General features: G+C 39.1%; 1 protein-coding gene across 6 annotated transcripts in view; it reads left to right on the top strand.

Annotated features, from left to right (window-relative positions):
- FGGY (FGGY carbohydrate kinase domain containing) overlaps window positions 1-14,453 on the top strand; it is a 302,075-nt gene that overhangs the window by 259,312 nt on the left and 28,310 nt on the right. For all 6 annotated transcript variants that reach the window (XM_086753837.1, XM_086753835.1, XM_086753839.1 and 3 more), the window contains 4 exons: window positions 786-847; window positions 5,933-6,080; window positions 7,819-7,893; window positions 11,551-11,671. In XM_086753837.1, coding sequence (XP_086609963.1) covers window positions 786-847; window positions 5,933-6,080; window positions 7,819-7,893; window positions 11,551-11,671 — 406 coding nt within the window. The remainder of the gene's footprint in view (window positions 1-785; window positions 848-5,932; window positions 6,081-7,818; window positions 7,894-11,550; window positions 11,672-14,453) is intronic.

The raw sequence follows: 14,453 nt of genomic DNA on the forward strand, positions 1-14,453 counted from the left end.
AAAATTAAATACCTACTGGGTTTTGCTGTCAATACATATTGCCAAATATACTCGGTATTCTTGAGCAGCTCTAGTTTTGCCTACTTAGCTTTTACTGTCACCTCTGATGGGATATTATCAAGAGGCCACAAAACCCGCTGAATTATTGTCTTAAAAGCCCATGTTACTCTACCTGGTACTTTGTTTGTGAGTAATGGTAGCCACTCTGGAGTGAAAGGACAAACTGATTTATAAATTTAGTATAAGACAGAGCCTGTATTGATCTTTTTTTATAGCAATAATTGCTTGTCAGCGTATACATTTTGTTTCCTGCAGTGAACATACGGAGCATCTGTCAGGATGACAACACACCTTGTGTTTTTTATAACAGTATGATGTAAAAAGATGTAGGGATTTGGGCCAAGAAGATGGTCCTGGTAGAATTCCAATGAGGGCATGCATGCAAGAGAATGGGAGAGACCAGAGGACACGCTCTCAGGTAGTGTTGGACCGGAAAATAGTCATCCTTTCACCTTCCTCTTCTGACTGAGGAGCTGCGTGCTTAGCATTTTGCCTGGTTTTGGTGCAGCATTGGCTGTTTTTTCTTACTGTTTTTAAGCCAAATCCTAAATCTGCTAATGTCAGTGGGAGTTTGCCATTGGCTTCACTAGGACTGGGACTTAACACCTCATGAGTAATTTAGAAGCTTTCTTGTCTTTTTAAAATTATGACACTGCATTATCTCTTTCCAGAACCGAATCTTTAAGATGTAATCATTCAAAAAATGTTGCTTTCCTCTTTTTCAGATAGATCACGTGGTCCGAGGCCATGTCGCCTTCCCGGAATTACAGTCAAAAGCTGCAGCCAGGTCACTGTTCTTATTCCTTTATTGCATACCTGCCTTACTAATTGACAATACACTGTATTCCCAGAATTGCACAGCTGTATCCTTATTCTGAAACAGGAGAGTGAACAGTCTGATAGTGGAGTGGAAGTATTTACAAAGGCTTGCCAGGTGATTGCTCAAAGATGAAAGCTTTAAACTCCCCTCAGATACCTTTGGCGTAGCTAAGTGGTAATATTAGCTTTCTGCTTTTCAGCTTCTTTTATATCCAGCCCAGGGTATTTCTTGATCCCATAGCATCAGCCCTGTTCAGGAGACCTTTATGCTTTGGGCTAATGATGTGTCTTAATTTGTAGATGACACTGTTAAACCCCAAGGATGATATATAGCTTAATTAGGAATATATTATTCAATGTTTTTCAAACAGTCATCTAAAGGAAGGTATAACCTTCCTTTAGAAAAGTTGAAAAGCTTCTGCATGGCAGCACAATAGAACAGAGAAACCCAGCATGAATTTTCTGACAAAACTTAAGATGTAGGAGTGAATTGGAGGTAATTCCAGGATTCCTTGGGCAGGGGGCTGTGTGCAGTTTGGAATTTTAGTTTGGTCTGCTTTGGAAGTGGATAAAGACAGTCCAGACACTTCTGTCAGATCTGGACTTTCTCAAGCTGTTTTAGCTTGGATTCCTTTTAAGATGGTTCACATCACCGCCAGAGAGATCTTAGCTGAACAGTTAGGGACATTTTTTCTCCTTATATTAAAGGAAAAAAAAAAGCAAACTTGGCATTTTATCTTCAGTTCATCACTCTGATCTAAAAGACAAGGGTCAGTCCTGATAAATGTATTAAGCACATGCAGTTATACAGTTATTTTCAGTCCTCCCTGGGGAATAAAGCTACCTGGCTTCTCTGGATGACCCTTCCACGCTTTGTAGTGCCCAGTGTCTTACTTGTTTGTTAAGAACTTGAGATTCCCAGAAACACATTGGACTTCATTCAATACGAAATAGATTCATGCTTCCTAGAATTCTCTTTGTTGTTCTTTCAAAAAGAAAATCAGGAAATAAATGCATCTGTGTATGTTTGGAATAAGGATTGATCTGGAGTTTTTTTCTGAAATTTTGGCTTCCAGACCATTTTTCCAGTGCCTCCATATGCAGCATAGGCGTAAGACAATTAGTTTAGTCTGTAAGACCAGGATAAGCCTCTTCTTTTTTTTTTTTTTTTTTTTTTGGTTTTTTCCTTTTGGAAAAAGTATACAGTGGCCTTCTTTTCTCTACTAGGTTTGAAGCTGAATTGACTGACCACAACAAATTTCATAGTACAAAAAGCTTGGCTTGTGATGTGAACAGGACACTAAATACAGAATATCGGGAATAGGACTCCATGTTATCTGAGTGTATGGTGTCATAGCTTTGGATTTGAGTCTTCTGCAGTTAGTAAAACTGAGTAGGATAGCACTGATAAAAAGGTTTATAATATTTTATAAAAGGATGATATTATTTTATAGAGTTAATTTGCTCAATGATATTTTCATAATGCTTTCCACATATTACTCTCCTGATGAAATGTTTGGATAGCTATAAATTTAGTAAACAACTCTCTTATTAATTCCTCCTATCCCCTTTCTCCCTGTCTTTCTCAAATATTTCATAAATTAAAGAATTTCATTTGAACAAGCAAAAATCAGGAACTTTGCGATTTGGACTGAATTTTTCTCCTTATTTCTTCTTGCAGCACAAGCTTCAGCCTTCTCAGAGGGACTAGTAGCAGTAGCTAGACAAGTGCAAGGCATTTTTTTTTAGCAAACAGTGTTGGCCTAAATTTGGTTTATGTCTTTACTTACATTAAGTCATATATTTAATAGGAACATAGTGTCTTGTTTTGAGGGATTGTTGGTGATGATGATAAATTATTTGCCTGGAAATCTCAGCAGAATATTTCAGAGAATCTGCTTTATTATATTTAGTATATTCTCTGTGTGGGTGTAGGAATTTATATCTGTTCTGCTGTTGCAAATTGGCATCAAAAGGAACCAAAACGGGAATTCCATACTTAGGTATGCAATTGCCTACTACCTTCACTTCCCACGCTAGGTGCAACACGGTGAAGAGTTCGGCTGGTTTTGTAGTGACAGAAAGCACACGCATGTCTGGATCATTAAAAACCAACATCTGAGGTCACAGATCTGTGTCTCTTACTTGCTGCTTCCTATCACCTACTTCTGCCTTCCTAAGCCTGTCTTGCCTGACTCCCAGGCTCTGAAGGCTGCTGATAAGTAGGTTTGGTAGTGGCAAACTGCCCGCTGGGCAGCTGGTCTCAGAAGCTTCACTGTGCAGGCTTCTGTTCCTTTGCCCGTACCAGGAGCAAGAGTTTGCAGGCTGCATTTATCAGTGCTTCAGTAATTTGTGGTAACTTGTTGGGGCATGAGCGACTTCGACAGACTTGCCAGAAACCAGCTCCTGCTGACCACTTGTGCTGAAGACCAGTCTTGTGCAACCTCCCAGTACTATTCCTATGTTCTCTTTCCCCTTCTTTTACTGGAAGCGGAGAGGGTTGAATTACATGTGGGTTGTCTGGACAGCTGTAAGTTTAGCATTTGGTCTAACTAATTGGCATATTCTGGGAGCAACAAACCCTGGGGTTTTTTTTTGTGCAGTTCAGTGAGTTGCAGAAATTGCTGTGTATATAGCACTTCTGGTCTTCAATCTGTATTGTGTAGGTCTGACATCTAGCCACCACTGATTTGTTAAATTCTGTATAGGTAGGCTAGAGTAGGAAATTAAACAAAAGAAATAATATGAGCATTTGTGCTTTAAAGTTTCCTAGGATCACTTCTGCTTTCACAGAATCAAGTGTCTAACTGTTTGACAGTAAGGATTATATGCCCTTTGGTGCTTTCTGAAGCGCTATGTGTTATGACAGAATTTCCTTTCCTATGCTTCTCGATGCCATTTCTCCATCTAAAGAGATGTCTCCTGAAAAAAAAAGTGTTGAAGTTAAACACATGGTATCTATCATCAATTCTAGGATCTTTCAAGCAGAATGTCATAATCATATTTTGCAGTTGTTTGTACCTCTAGATGTTTTAGAGCTCTATTTTTTTATTAGATTTAGAAATCTAAAATTTTTAGATTTTTTTTTTTTTCCTGAAAGATACCTGCTGGCATCTTCCAAGATTCCTGAACAGGTTAAATATCAACCTCTCGTTGTTTTCTGAAATTATGTCACAAATACGATCATAACCCTGGGCAAATTTGCTTTAATTTCTTATTCTCCATTTTCAACATAGTTCCTTTTTAACAGCAATCGCTTGTGCTCAACTCTGCAAGTCAGACCCAGCTGCTGCTGCTACCTTCTCATAGAACTGAATAGCAAAAGCTCGAGAGCTGGTGGTGTAATACTACGTGTAACACAAACATGGTAGAAACTGGAACTGGCAAGTGTTTGAATGATTTTGCCAGTCACTTAGTCCCAATGTAGTGCCTTGAACCCATATCTAGATGTAGTGGGGGGGGAAGTAAAAGATGTGGAAAAGAAGTGTAATTCCAAGGTTGTGTGGGTCTTAAGCATATCTGGCTGAACTTCAGCCTCCTTTGTAGAGTCCTTGTGTTCTGTCAGAGCTGCATGGATGGCTAATCCTTGCGAGAGTAATCAAGCAGGATGGAGATCAGATAGAAGCTGGGATGTCTGGTAGGTCCATATTTGAGTGAAGCTTTCCTTTCTTTTCCTTCCCAACAGTCAAGCCATGATTTAGACTGGAAATAAAATGACTTTGTCCTTAGCATGTACTGCTTATAGTGCAGTCTTTAGGGATGTAGAAAACAGAGCCACTTTTACAACAAGGGGGGAAAAGGATTGTGACCTAAAAATTATCATAATTCTGGTCCAGGAAGACACATAAAGTACATTTAAAAGTACGTGAATAACGATGTGAATTAGTTATTTTAATGTCTTCCAAGTGTAGTTCATTTTGAATGATATCCTCTGATAGCATACACATGGTAAGGTATAATTGAAAAAACATGCAGCTGAATGGTTGAATGCAAAGTATAAATATACAGCTGCTAGCAGGTCAGAAGTCAAACTAGTAAAGCATATGCCAGATTCCCTTAGGGATCTCATTAGTGCATGATTGAATATACATGTAGAGGCTAAACGAATATCACTGTTTGGGTCTACAGTGGATGAGACAATGACTAATCAATTGTAATTAGGGTTAGATGCTATTATTGACCCACATGTCTAGAATTAAATGCCCCACTTGGAGATTTCTGAGGAGTTGAAAAATATATATGAATCTGTTTATGATAGTATGAGTGTTTGGAAAAATATTCTGAGCATAATTGCAACATTTTTTAAATGGAATGTCACTGGAGTCATCGCAAGCCAAAGCACTGAAGAATTCACCGTTAGTCCTAAGATTACTCTCGGTCCAGGAAAAAGTCTGTTGGATATTGTGGAGTTGGGTGTAGTAGCTGAACTTAGATACCATCATCTTTAGGCCCATGTTCAGCTCCTCCCTAAAATAGCAGCCACTGGCTTTCTCTCCTCCACCCTTAGTGCTGCATTTTAACCATAACAGACACTGAAATAATTATGGTTTAAAAAAGGAAAAACTAAGTCCCGTGCTATTGATTAATCAGAGACATTTTTAAACATTTGTAAAGGAATTTGATTTTCACTTCTGTCTGGAATCCTCCTAATTCCTCTCTCTCAGCTTTCCTTTCTCTGGCTTTCTCTTTCGCAGTGCCAGCCACCTTTCAGTTAGAGACAAGCATCCTCAGCCCCCAAAGTATCAAACGCCTCTGGCTCGTCTAGGGACCAATGTACAAACTCAGCATCGCAAACTGCCGTTATCTCCCCTCACCCTACGACACGGAGGAATTTGGCTGGCCTGTTGAACGGATGTGCGCGTAGACATCCCCGCTGCCCGCTCCCTGCGATGCCATGGGCTTGGCAAGCGGTCGCCTTTACCTTTCTCCCCCTTTGCTTTAAATTAGGGATTTGGCATTCTTTGATGGGTTTTCTGCATTTGATGGTAGTACGAATGTTTTGTGTTTGATGAATAACCTCCACTGCTCTTTTTCCAACTTGTTTTTCTTCTAGTGCTCACAGTATATATACATACTTGAACAGTCACCTGGATCTGATTAAGAAATCTTTGCCTGTGGGTTTCCTCACTGTTGATTTACATGTTTGGCCAGATTTCCATGGTAACAGATCTCCCTTAACAGATCTGACACTGAAGGGCATGGTAAGAAACAGCCTGTCTTTGCAAAAAGGTCAATACAGGGTAAAAAAAAAAAAAAAAAAAAATCAACCCAAAAAAAAAACTTGGAAGGAGCTTTTTTTCAATTTTGAACGTACTCCTCCTTAGCTATTTAAACTATCCCATAGGATTTGGGTTTCTTGCTGCATTTCAAAATGTGGTAATGTTTCAGTAGAAAAGCAAAAAATCATGGTAGTTGAGATATCCCTACAACCACATTTATTTTCTAAAAATATGAGGAGTGCTGTGTGTGTCCCAGTATCTTTCCTAGGAATCACATTTCAGAGCACTGGCTAGCAGCGCTTGCTGTTGTTCACTCACCTGTCTACAGAATTTTGCATCTCTTTTGAAATTAATTTCAACACAAATTTGGGTATGCCCATCTGGGAAAGGAATGAAATATTCTGAGGAGAGATTGGTTGATTTAAAGAGATACATGTCAAGTAAATGTACTGTCTTAGAGTTGCTGGGCAGTAAATTTTAATAGAAAATGAAAAGCTCCTCTGCTTACTGGTAAAAGTGGGCATAGATGCTCTCATGATTGGAACCATAGTGCTTCATACATCTTTGTTCAAAGCTAAACCTGATCTGATTCTGGCTTGTGGTTTTAAAATTGCTACTTTTGGAACTCGAAGGGCTTTGAAATACTGTGTTCTGTACAAAAGAATTTTCAGAGCTTTGCAGTCTGGAACCAGAAAGAGCAGCCTTTGGAAGCTCACCAGAGAACTGGTGAGATTCTCCAAACTGGAGAGATTTTCAGCCCATCTTTAAATGTTTGGATGTTTCTCTTCACTGCACTTCATGGTGGTAGATCAGCTAGGTCACAGCACACCACAGTTACTGTACAGGACCATAACAGAAGAATTTCATAAGGGTATAATTTGATGGTATCGAAATACCTGGTGGTTAATGCAAAAATGCACTACAAAATGGCATATTGTCCTTGAAGTGAGCATCTCAAGCTACTCATCAGCACCAAAACATGCTGTATTTGAGGTTCAGGTTGAGGTAGAAGAGGTTAGGTATAAGCACTGCAAGATGTTTTAAACCACAGTCGAGGGAAACATTTAAAAAAATAGATGGTTTACATATTTTGGGATCTTAATAATACCTGTATTATTTTATTAAAGTATTATATGCTGCAGCAGAATCAAAATTTCCTTGGTATGATGGCTGTGTGCAAATATTTGTAACAGCAACACATTTTTTCAGCCACAGGTATGGCTACCTTCAGGTCTTGCCTACGCCGATATTAATCCAGAGTAACTACAGCGCAGTACTGATTTATGTCAGAGAAAAGGAGGTTAAGATATAGTCTTTATTTATTAATTGTTTTTCAGTGTTAGATTGCTTGGAAGGGAGGGGGAGAAATGCTTTTAAAAAGTTATTTTTATGTAATAGCATTTTCATATTATTACATTAAATACATTCACGAGCAATATCTGAGTCATAACATAAAACTGTCAGAGTTAATCTATCTTTAATCTATCTCTAATCCCATACAATACGCTGTTTGTTCTTTATTTTTTTGCAAGGGCAAGAACAATTTATGTGGTTCTTCCCCAGATCAGGAATAACATGTTTAACATAACATTATGTGTACAGCTCACAAAAGCAGGGCTTAGAGTTAGCAGTTAAAACCTGTTACAACAAGAAACAATCGCAAATAACAGAGTTTTGCTTTGGCTGGATTTGTACGTTTTCTTTTTTGATCTTTGCGCAGGTTGTTGGACTCACGTTGTCTCGGGGTCTGGATGAACTTGCCCTTATCTACTTGGCCACGATTCAAGCCATCGCTGTAAGCCATTTTAAGTGCATAGCAGAATAAATGAATTGTTTCATGTTCTGTGGCAGACTGATCATTCCCTTCTACTAAACAGACGTCTAATAATAGATGAATTCACTTAATGGACTTCTTAAAGGAGCAAGGTGTTTACCCATGTTGGTGACTACTTCCTACTGTAGGATAATCAGCAGAAAATGTTCCCCTAAAAGGTTTTCTCCTTATAGCAGTTCTGTAAATGGAACTTTTGCCTCTAGCGCAGATGTGAGGAAAGCGCCTGATACTGCATGGGACACTGTTAGCAGCGTGGGCTGTCTAGAGGGAAGCTGAGAGAGCAGGGGAAAAAAAGCTTTGGCAAGTGCATGAGGGAACCTGCGTTCCCCTGCAATGCCTCAGCTTCAGATTGTTCCTAAATCCATGGATTTCCCCTGCTTGCCTGTCAGATGAGTCAGAACTCTGTACCGGTGAGATGGAGTGGGTCTGTGATTCAGTTCATAGCGCTACAGGCTGAACAGACCAGATCTCATTCCTCCCTCAGTTTCCCTGCTGCAAGGCAGGCAGTTGCCTCACGCGTGGCGTTTCCAGCCCGTGACTGTGTTTCTGTCACAGAGGGACCATCTTTAGGAAAACGTCCTCGGCGTTTGCTGACATCCAGAGATGGGTAATTTTATCAGAATAGGTTTCTTTCTGCCCTGATTTTCTCTGGAATCCAGGATTTCCAGTTCACAAGAAGTTCTGTTTTGAAGGGAGAACCTGGGTCAAAGAAGTAGTTTTGGAACTCTGGCGCAGGGTATTTTCAATGGGGCGTGCTATCCCCAGGCATTTGGTGACGGAGAGCGACATTCCTTTGACATCCTTTTTGTGATTTTTATTTTTTAAAGTTTGTTGAACTTGAGGTGTTTTCGCAAAACATTAACGATTTGATGAATTGGGGAGTTTTCCTGACAAAATTCTGCTCAGTTGGAAAACTTCCAAGCTCCTCTGCTGGTTAAACAACAACTTTGCTAGGCTGGGTCAGCCATCTGGGATATAGAGGGTGGGCGGCTGCTGAAAATTTACTGTGAATTGTACATCGTATGCGTTAACCCTCCCTCTTCAGCAAATAACGAGAACTTAACCCCGGCTTGGAATTCCTTCTTGTGAGTTTTGATCCTTTTTGAGGTGAATGTAGCCTGGTTATACCTGGTGCTTCGGTATAATCCCACCATTTAAATAAGAATGTCTAGGGGAGTTTAAACAATGTCGGCGACTGATATTGCCCCCCCGAAAGAAACTGTCCAGTATCGAACAGGTGCTCTGTTATTATATCATGCTAACGAAGTGGAAACGTTCTCTGCTGGAAATCCTGGGAAAGTCACCTATTATCTCTATGATTCAATTCAGATTTTCTTGTAAGACACAACTACCGTGTTGAACACTAAATTCAGCAGCTGCATATCTTTTTGATAGCTAATTGTGCCAATTGTGAGATTTAATATAAAAAGGCCATACTGTAGTTTTCTTTTAATTGTAAATGAATGGAAATTAATTTTTCTTAAAACACTATTGAAACAGTAACTAAAAAGTAGACAGAGTAAACTTGGTTTTGACTTGATATATTTACTAACTGCTAATGTGATACCTAGGAAATTTAATTTTCCTCCCGTACTCCATCATTTTAGCTTCACTTTTGTTGAAGGAAGCGGTTCTCGTTCAGGACAGCCCCCATCCTGTACCATTAGCTGTCCTCAATGGGTGCAAGATAGACTTTAAACCTAAGTAAAAATCTTGTAAAAAGTGTAGGCCTGTCCGCAGAATGTTAATCTCTAGTTTTCTTTTCAGCAGGAGACGCTTTTTTCTTTTTATATAAAATTTGCATTTGAAGCCCCTCAATTTGCATTTTCTCCAATCCAGGATTAAATTAGTTCCCCTCGACCCACAATGAAATAAGTCTGGCTTTAATTTAAATTGCTATGTGAATACAATTTTCCAGGCAGGTAAACACAAAATAATTTTCACAGCATGTTCGTTCTCAGGGTCTTTGACATGTGGATGTTGTGAGAGAAGTTGTTAATAAATTTGAATTTCAGAAGTGGTGAAAGAGAATATCCTTTTAACTATTCACTGCAAAATGCGACGCAACAGTTAGACTGATGAGAACATGATCAGAGATATAATTGTGGCCGTCAAGCCCGTTCTGAGGAGACAGGCTCCTTTTCAGAGCAGTTTATTTTTCCATAATTAAAATTGTGGCTGTGTGATTTGGAAATTAGCCCTCTGTGTCAATAGGGAAGCGATGGATTTAGTCAGGGGGTGTTGCGGCTGCTCAGGTTCCTCATAACTGCCTGGAAAACCAAAATACATTTGAAGGCCTATCCAGAGTGGTGCCAGTCATTCATAGAAAATGCCTCCAGTCTGGTGAAACTCCGCTAGCTTAAATTTTCAGTAGTTTTTGTTTGAAGAGGGATTTATTGCAGGCTGCAGACCTCTTAATGAACTTGCAGCACAGCATAAAGAGTACTTAGATGACAGTTTGTGAAAACTTTGACCAGATCGTGGTTTGTGAGGAATCCACCTACAAAGAGTAAGTTTGGGCAAAATTTTGGCTTGAATTTGGCATTGTGACAAGTCTGAGCTTCAAAATTAACTTCCAGGGTATTATAAAGAGCTGGGAGTTAATTTTTGACAAATAGTTTGCCAAAGAAATGGAAAATGTTCTAGCAAAGGAAAGAAGGAGAAGGTTGACTGCAGTGAGTAGTTGGAGGCAAGCAAAGCAAACAAACAGAGAAAAGATTTTTTAAATTTTTTTTTTTATTTTTTTATTTTTTTTAAATGGCAAAGCATTTCCTTTCATCATTTGTGGACTGGAACACTGAGCTGTTCTAATTTGAGTTTCTCTGAATGGAGACCGTAAATGAAAAGTTTAAAAATCTGCCTACATTTTAGATGTTTCAGTTAATCCAGGCTTGAAATGGAACATTTTATTTTGCATAGGGCAAAGGCCAAGAGAAATAGTTAAGCCAATACAAAATTCTTCAGATTTTCAATTTTGCTGAAGAGACAGAAAATACAGTTTTTAATTTGCTCCTTTTTGTTCTGTTTTGCTTTTTGGCTTCAGAATTGAAATCTCTTTGCTGAGAGTGATGGTCAGATGCTGTTATACAGAGTAAATAGAAGGTTTTGGTGGGGACGCCTTTGCCATGTAGGTTTTAGTCCTGGATCTCGAAATGCTTTCCGTACTCTGCTGCCTTTGGTCACAAACAGCTTCTTATCACCATCGTCAATTTTTCCTGGTGCCCTTTTCTGTGTCTTCTCATAATCCCTGTCTTCACCCGTGTCGGTACTTCCCTGTATGTCCCATTTTCATGTGTTATTGTATACTGGTACGTCTTTGCTTCTTCAGCCAGCCTCAAGATGTTTATTGCAATATGCTGTGCCTGTGTAGTTCCCAATTCCTTGTGCCACCTGTTTGAATTTTCTGGTTCTTAATTACAATGCTGATTACTGGCTGGAAGCTAAGCAGAGGCCATACCCCTCAGGTTACTGGTAGGGGCAGTTAGAATCATGCTTTTTAGCACTATCTTTTAATCAAATTTTGCTATAAGATCAGTTCCTGTGGCTGCTCCCCTGTGCTCATCTGTTTTGGTTGTTTTTTTTTTTTGTTTTTTTTTTGTTTTTTCCTCCTTTTTGAAGTTAGGAACAAGACATATTTTGGAAACTATGCAGGCTGCAGGGCATCAAATCAACACGCTGTTTCTGTGCGGCGGGCTGAGCAAGAACCCTCTCTTTGTGCAGATGCATGCTGACATTACTGGTAAGTTAGAGGAAGTGCGGGGAAAGAAGTGTAAACTACTTTATTTTAGGTGGCTAAATACTTTGTCTTTGGAAAAATAAATACTTTCTTTATATAGAACTGTATTTTGCTGGTCAGCCAAAAAGCGTGCAATGAAATGTTACTTCCTGCAAGGCTGGACTTCCTGAAACTTAAAGACATTTGAATAACACAGAGATGTGGTGCTAACAAGGCTCCATACCTCAATCCGTGGATCTTAGACTTACAGGGTTTTTTAAGAAAGTGCAATAGAATAAATGCAAAAACTTTATATGGAATTTTTAAAACCAATATCTATAAATTACGCCAGAGATGTTTCTCACTATCACATTTTAAAAATTATTTGAAATGTTCTATAGAATGACTCCATTCAGTCGGATTACAAGTCAGTCAGATGAGGATAACGCCCAGTACATCTTGTGACAATGGTTTGCCTAAGATGGGTTTTACTAAAACCTCTCTTAGCTCCATCCTGTTTGAGTTCTGTTGGACTTCTGACACTTCCTGCTCATGCTGGGCATTGTGTCCATTATATAAAACAATTATTTTCTGAATGATTTCCATATCTGTATCATTAATATGGTTTAGGGGACCATTGCTGGATCCTTGCTCCTACGTGGTGTTCCATTTGGTTTTGTAGAATTCCTGATGGGTCCAAGGTCCTGGGTTCGTTGTAAGAGGAGGTCCCAGGCTTGCGTGGTATTTTTGGTCTCCCTTTAGCCTGTGCACGTTCGACATCTTAGCACACCTGTGAGTCAGTTGAATATACTTTTAAAAATGTGGAAAAAATAACAACATTTAGTGTAAAGGACTTCAGAGAAGCTTTGAATGATGTCTGTTTTGGGAATATTTCAAATTAAAACCAGTTGAGCTGTCATGAATAAAGTTGAAGGCTCAGATTCAGGACATTTGGTCTGGAGATCTGACTTGACCTAACATCAAACCACACTTCATAACTGTGATGCAGGAGGGAAGATGAAAATATGCTTTATGTACTACCTGAGGTGAAAACAGAAATGGAGAAGCCAAAAGCATAATGCCTGTTGACCTTAAAATTCACCAAATACATTCTAGTCAAAGTGACACTTTCTGTTCATGAAAAATGTTGTCAAGTCTGTGCCTTTCTTTGTATCCCTCAAATGTTTTAGGTGAATTTCAGCTACGTGTCGAGTTGGGATGCTGGTTCATGATGTGTACAATAAAAGATCTGTGAATAGGTATTCTGATTAAAATGTAATCAGAAGTTCTTTGACTGTAACTAATGGCCAAGTACAATGCAGCACAAAAAGGCCTTTTTGCAGTCTGGAGTTCTCCCCCATTTGTAAAATCAGTGACTGACAAGGGATGTCAGAGTTCATCTCACTGAAATGCTCTTGGTTGTGTTGAACTCATTAGAGCCTATCAGATAAAATAACTAACATTCCAGGATCAATCCCCCATTCTTTCCTGAAAAGAAAAAAATCTGAATATATTATTGTTAGCTGCAAATGCCCATGACTCAGCCATGCAGACATCCAATAGATAATTTCACAGGCCACTTAAAAAGTATCTTGATCTTTTTGTTTGCCTGGTAAGAATTCTGTATTCATTCTGATGATGCGGGAAATGTGCAGCAAATTTTAGAGCACGCTGAAAATGGCTCACTGCTTCACACTTGGCAAACAGCCGTGTAGCTGTAAGTTTGCGTTTTGGATTATCTGCATCTGTTCCACGTTGACCCTAGTCCTGAGCGGTGGTCCATCTCAGCCAGAGGAATGCTCAGGTGATGGATCTGACTCTAATGTTTTTAAGGTAGATTTGTTTGGTCAGAGAAATTTAAGAGATGCTGTAGTTACACTCATTCACTGTTAGTCATTCCAGCAATCAAACAAGAGCTCACTGTATTTCTTTCCGTGTCACTCTGCCTGTCCTAACCGTAGGAATAAAATGGCATAAGCACCACTGTGGCACTTTTATGATGTTGAATGTTGACTGTAGGCAGCTTTACGCTGGTGGAACAGTGCAAAGTCAGCAAAATGTAACTGGGTGCCTGGGGCGCAAGGTGAATTTGCTTTGTATCAGTAGCTGTTTCTGATATTAATAATTTTCTTTCTCATTTTGAAAAGTGTGGTTTTGCATTTCCTCTGTAGGAGTTGCTCATGGCTCACTTTAGATCTTCCTCCAGATTCCAGCTCCTTCTCACAGCTGGCTCTCAGGAGCAGCATTTTTGGGGGCATAATATCACCGAGGCTGTTCACAGAAGGAAGCTCTGCCCCCACCTCTGTGTTTGCATCATCGTTTATTGAATGAAGTTAGCTCAGTCATGGAAATCTAGACACATGCCAAACACTGTAGGGATATTAATTTTTTGGCTTAGTGAGGATAAGCATCTAAAGTGCAGCTAGAAAAGTATTTAGACTTACTCTATTGGGTTACATTTTTAAGGTGAATTAAGAAAACAGGCCAATTGTTTATTAGTTTTTTCAGTTTTATATTCCTGCTGTTCTTACACTACTAATACAGGTCTTAGAAAACTTTGTGTGAACTGAGGGAAAGTATGTTCATCATAGTCCCCATGGGTGATGTAACAACAATTTTTAATTCTGCTTCAGAATATATATTGAGTTTGTTTGTTGTTTTTTTTCCAGTGTTTTAATCTTGTTTTTAGTATCTTGCAAAATTTGGAAGACAAGATTTCTCTTCTGATTTCATACATAATTAGTGAATGTTTACTAGTCATATTTTCATGTCTTCCAGCAAAACTAGACTGGCTTTGACTATATAT

Source organism: Chlamydotis macqueenii, chromosome 8 (genome assembly GCF_036417535.1).
Source record: "Chlamydotis macqueenii isolate bChlMac1 chromosome 8, bChlMac1.mat, whole genome shotgun sequence".
Taxonomy (NCBI): domain Eukaryota; kingdom Metazoa; phylum Chordata; class Aves; order Otidiformes; family Otididae; genus Chlamydotis; species Chlamydotis macqueenii.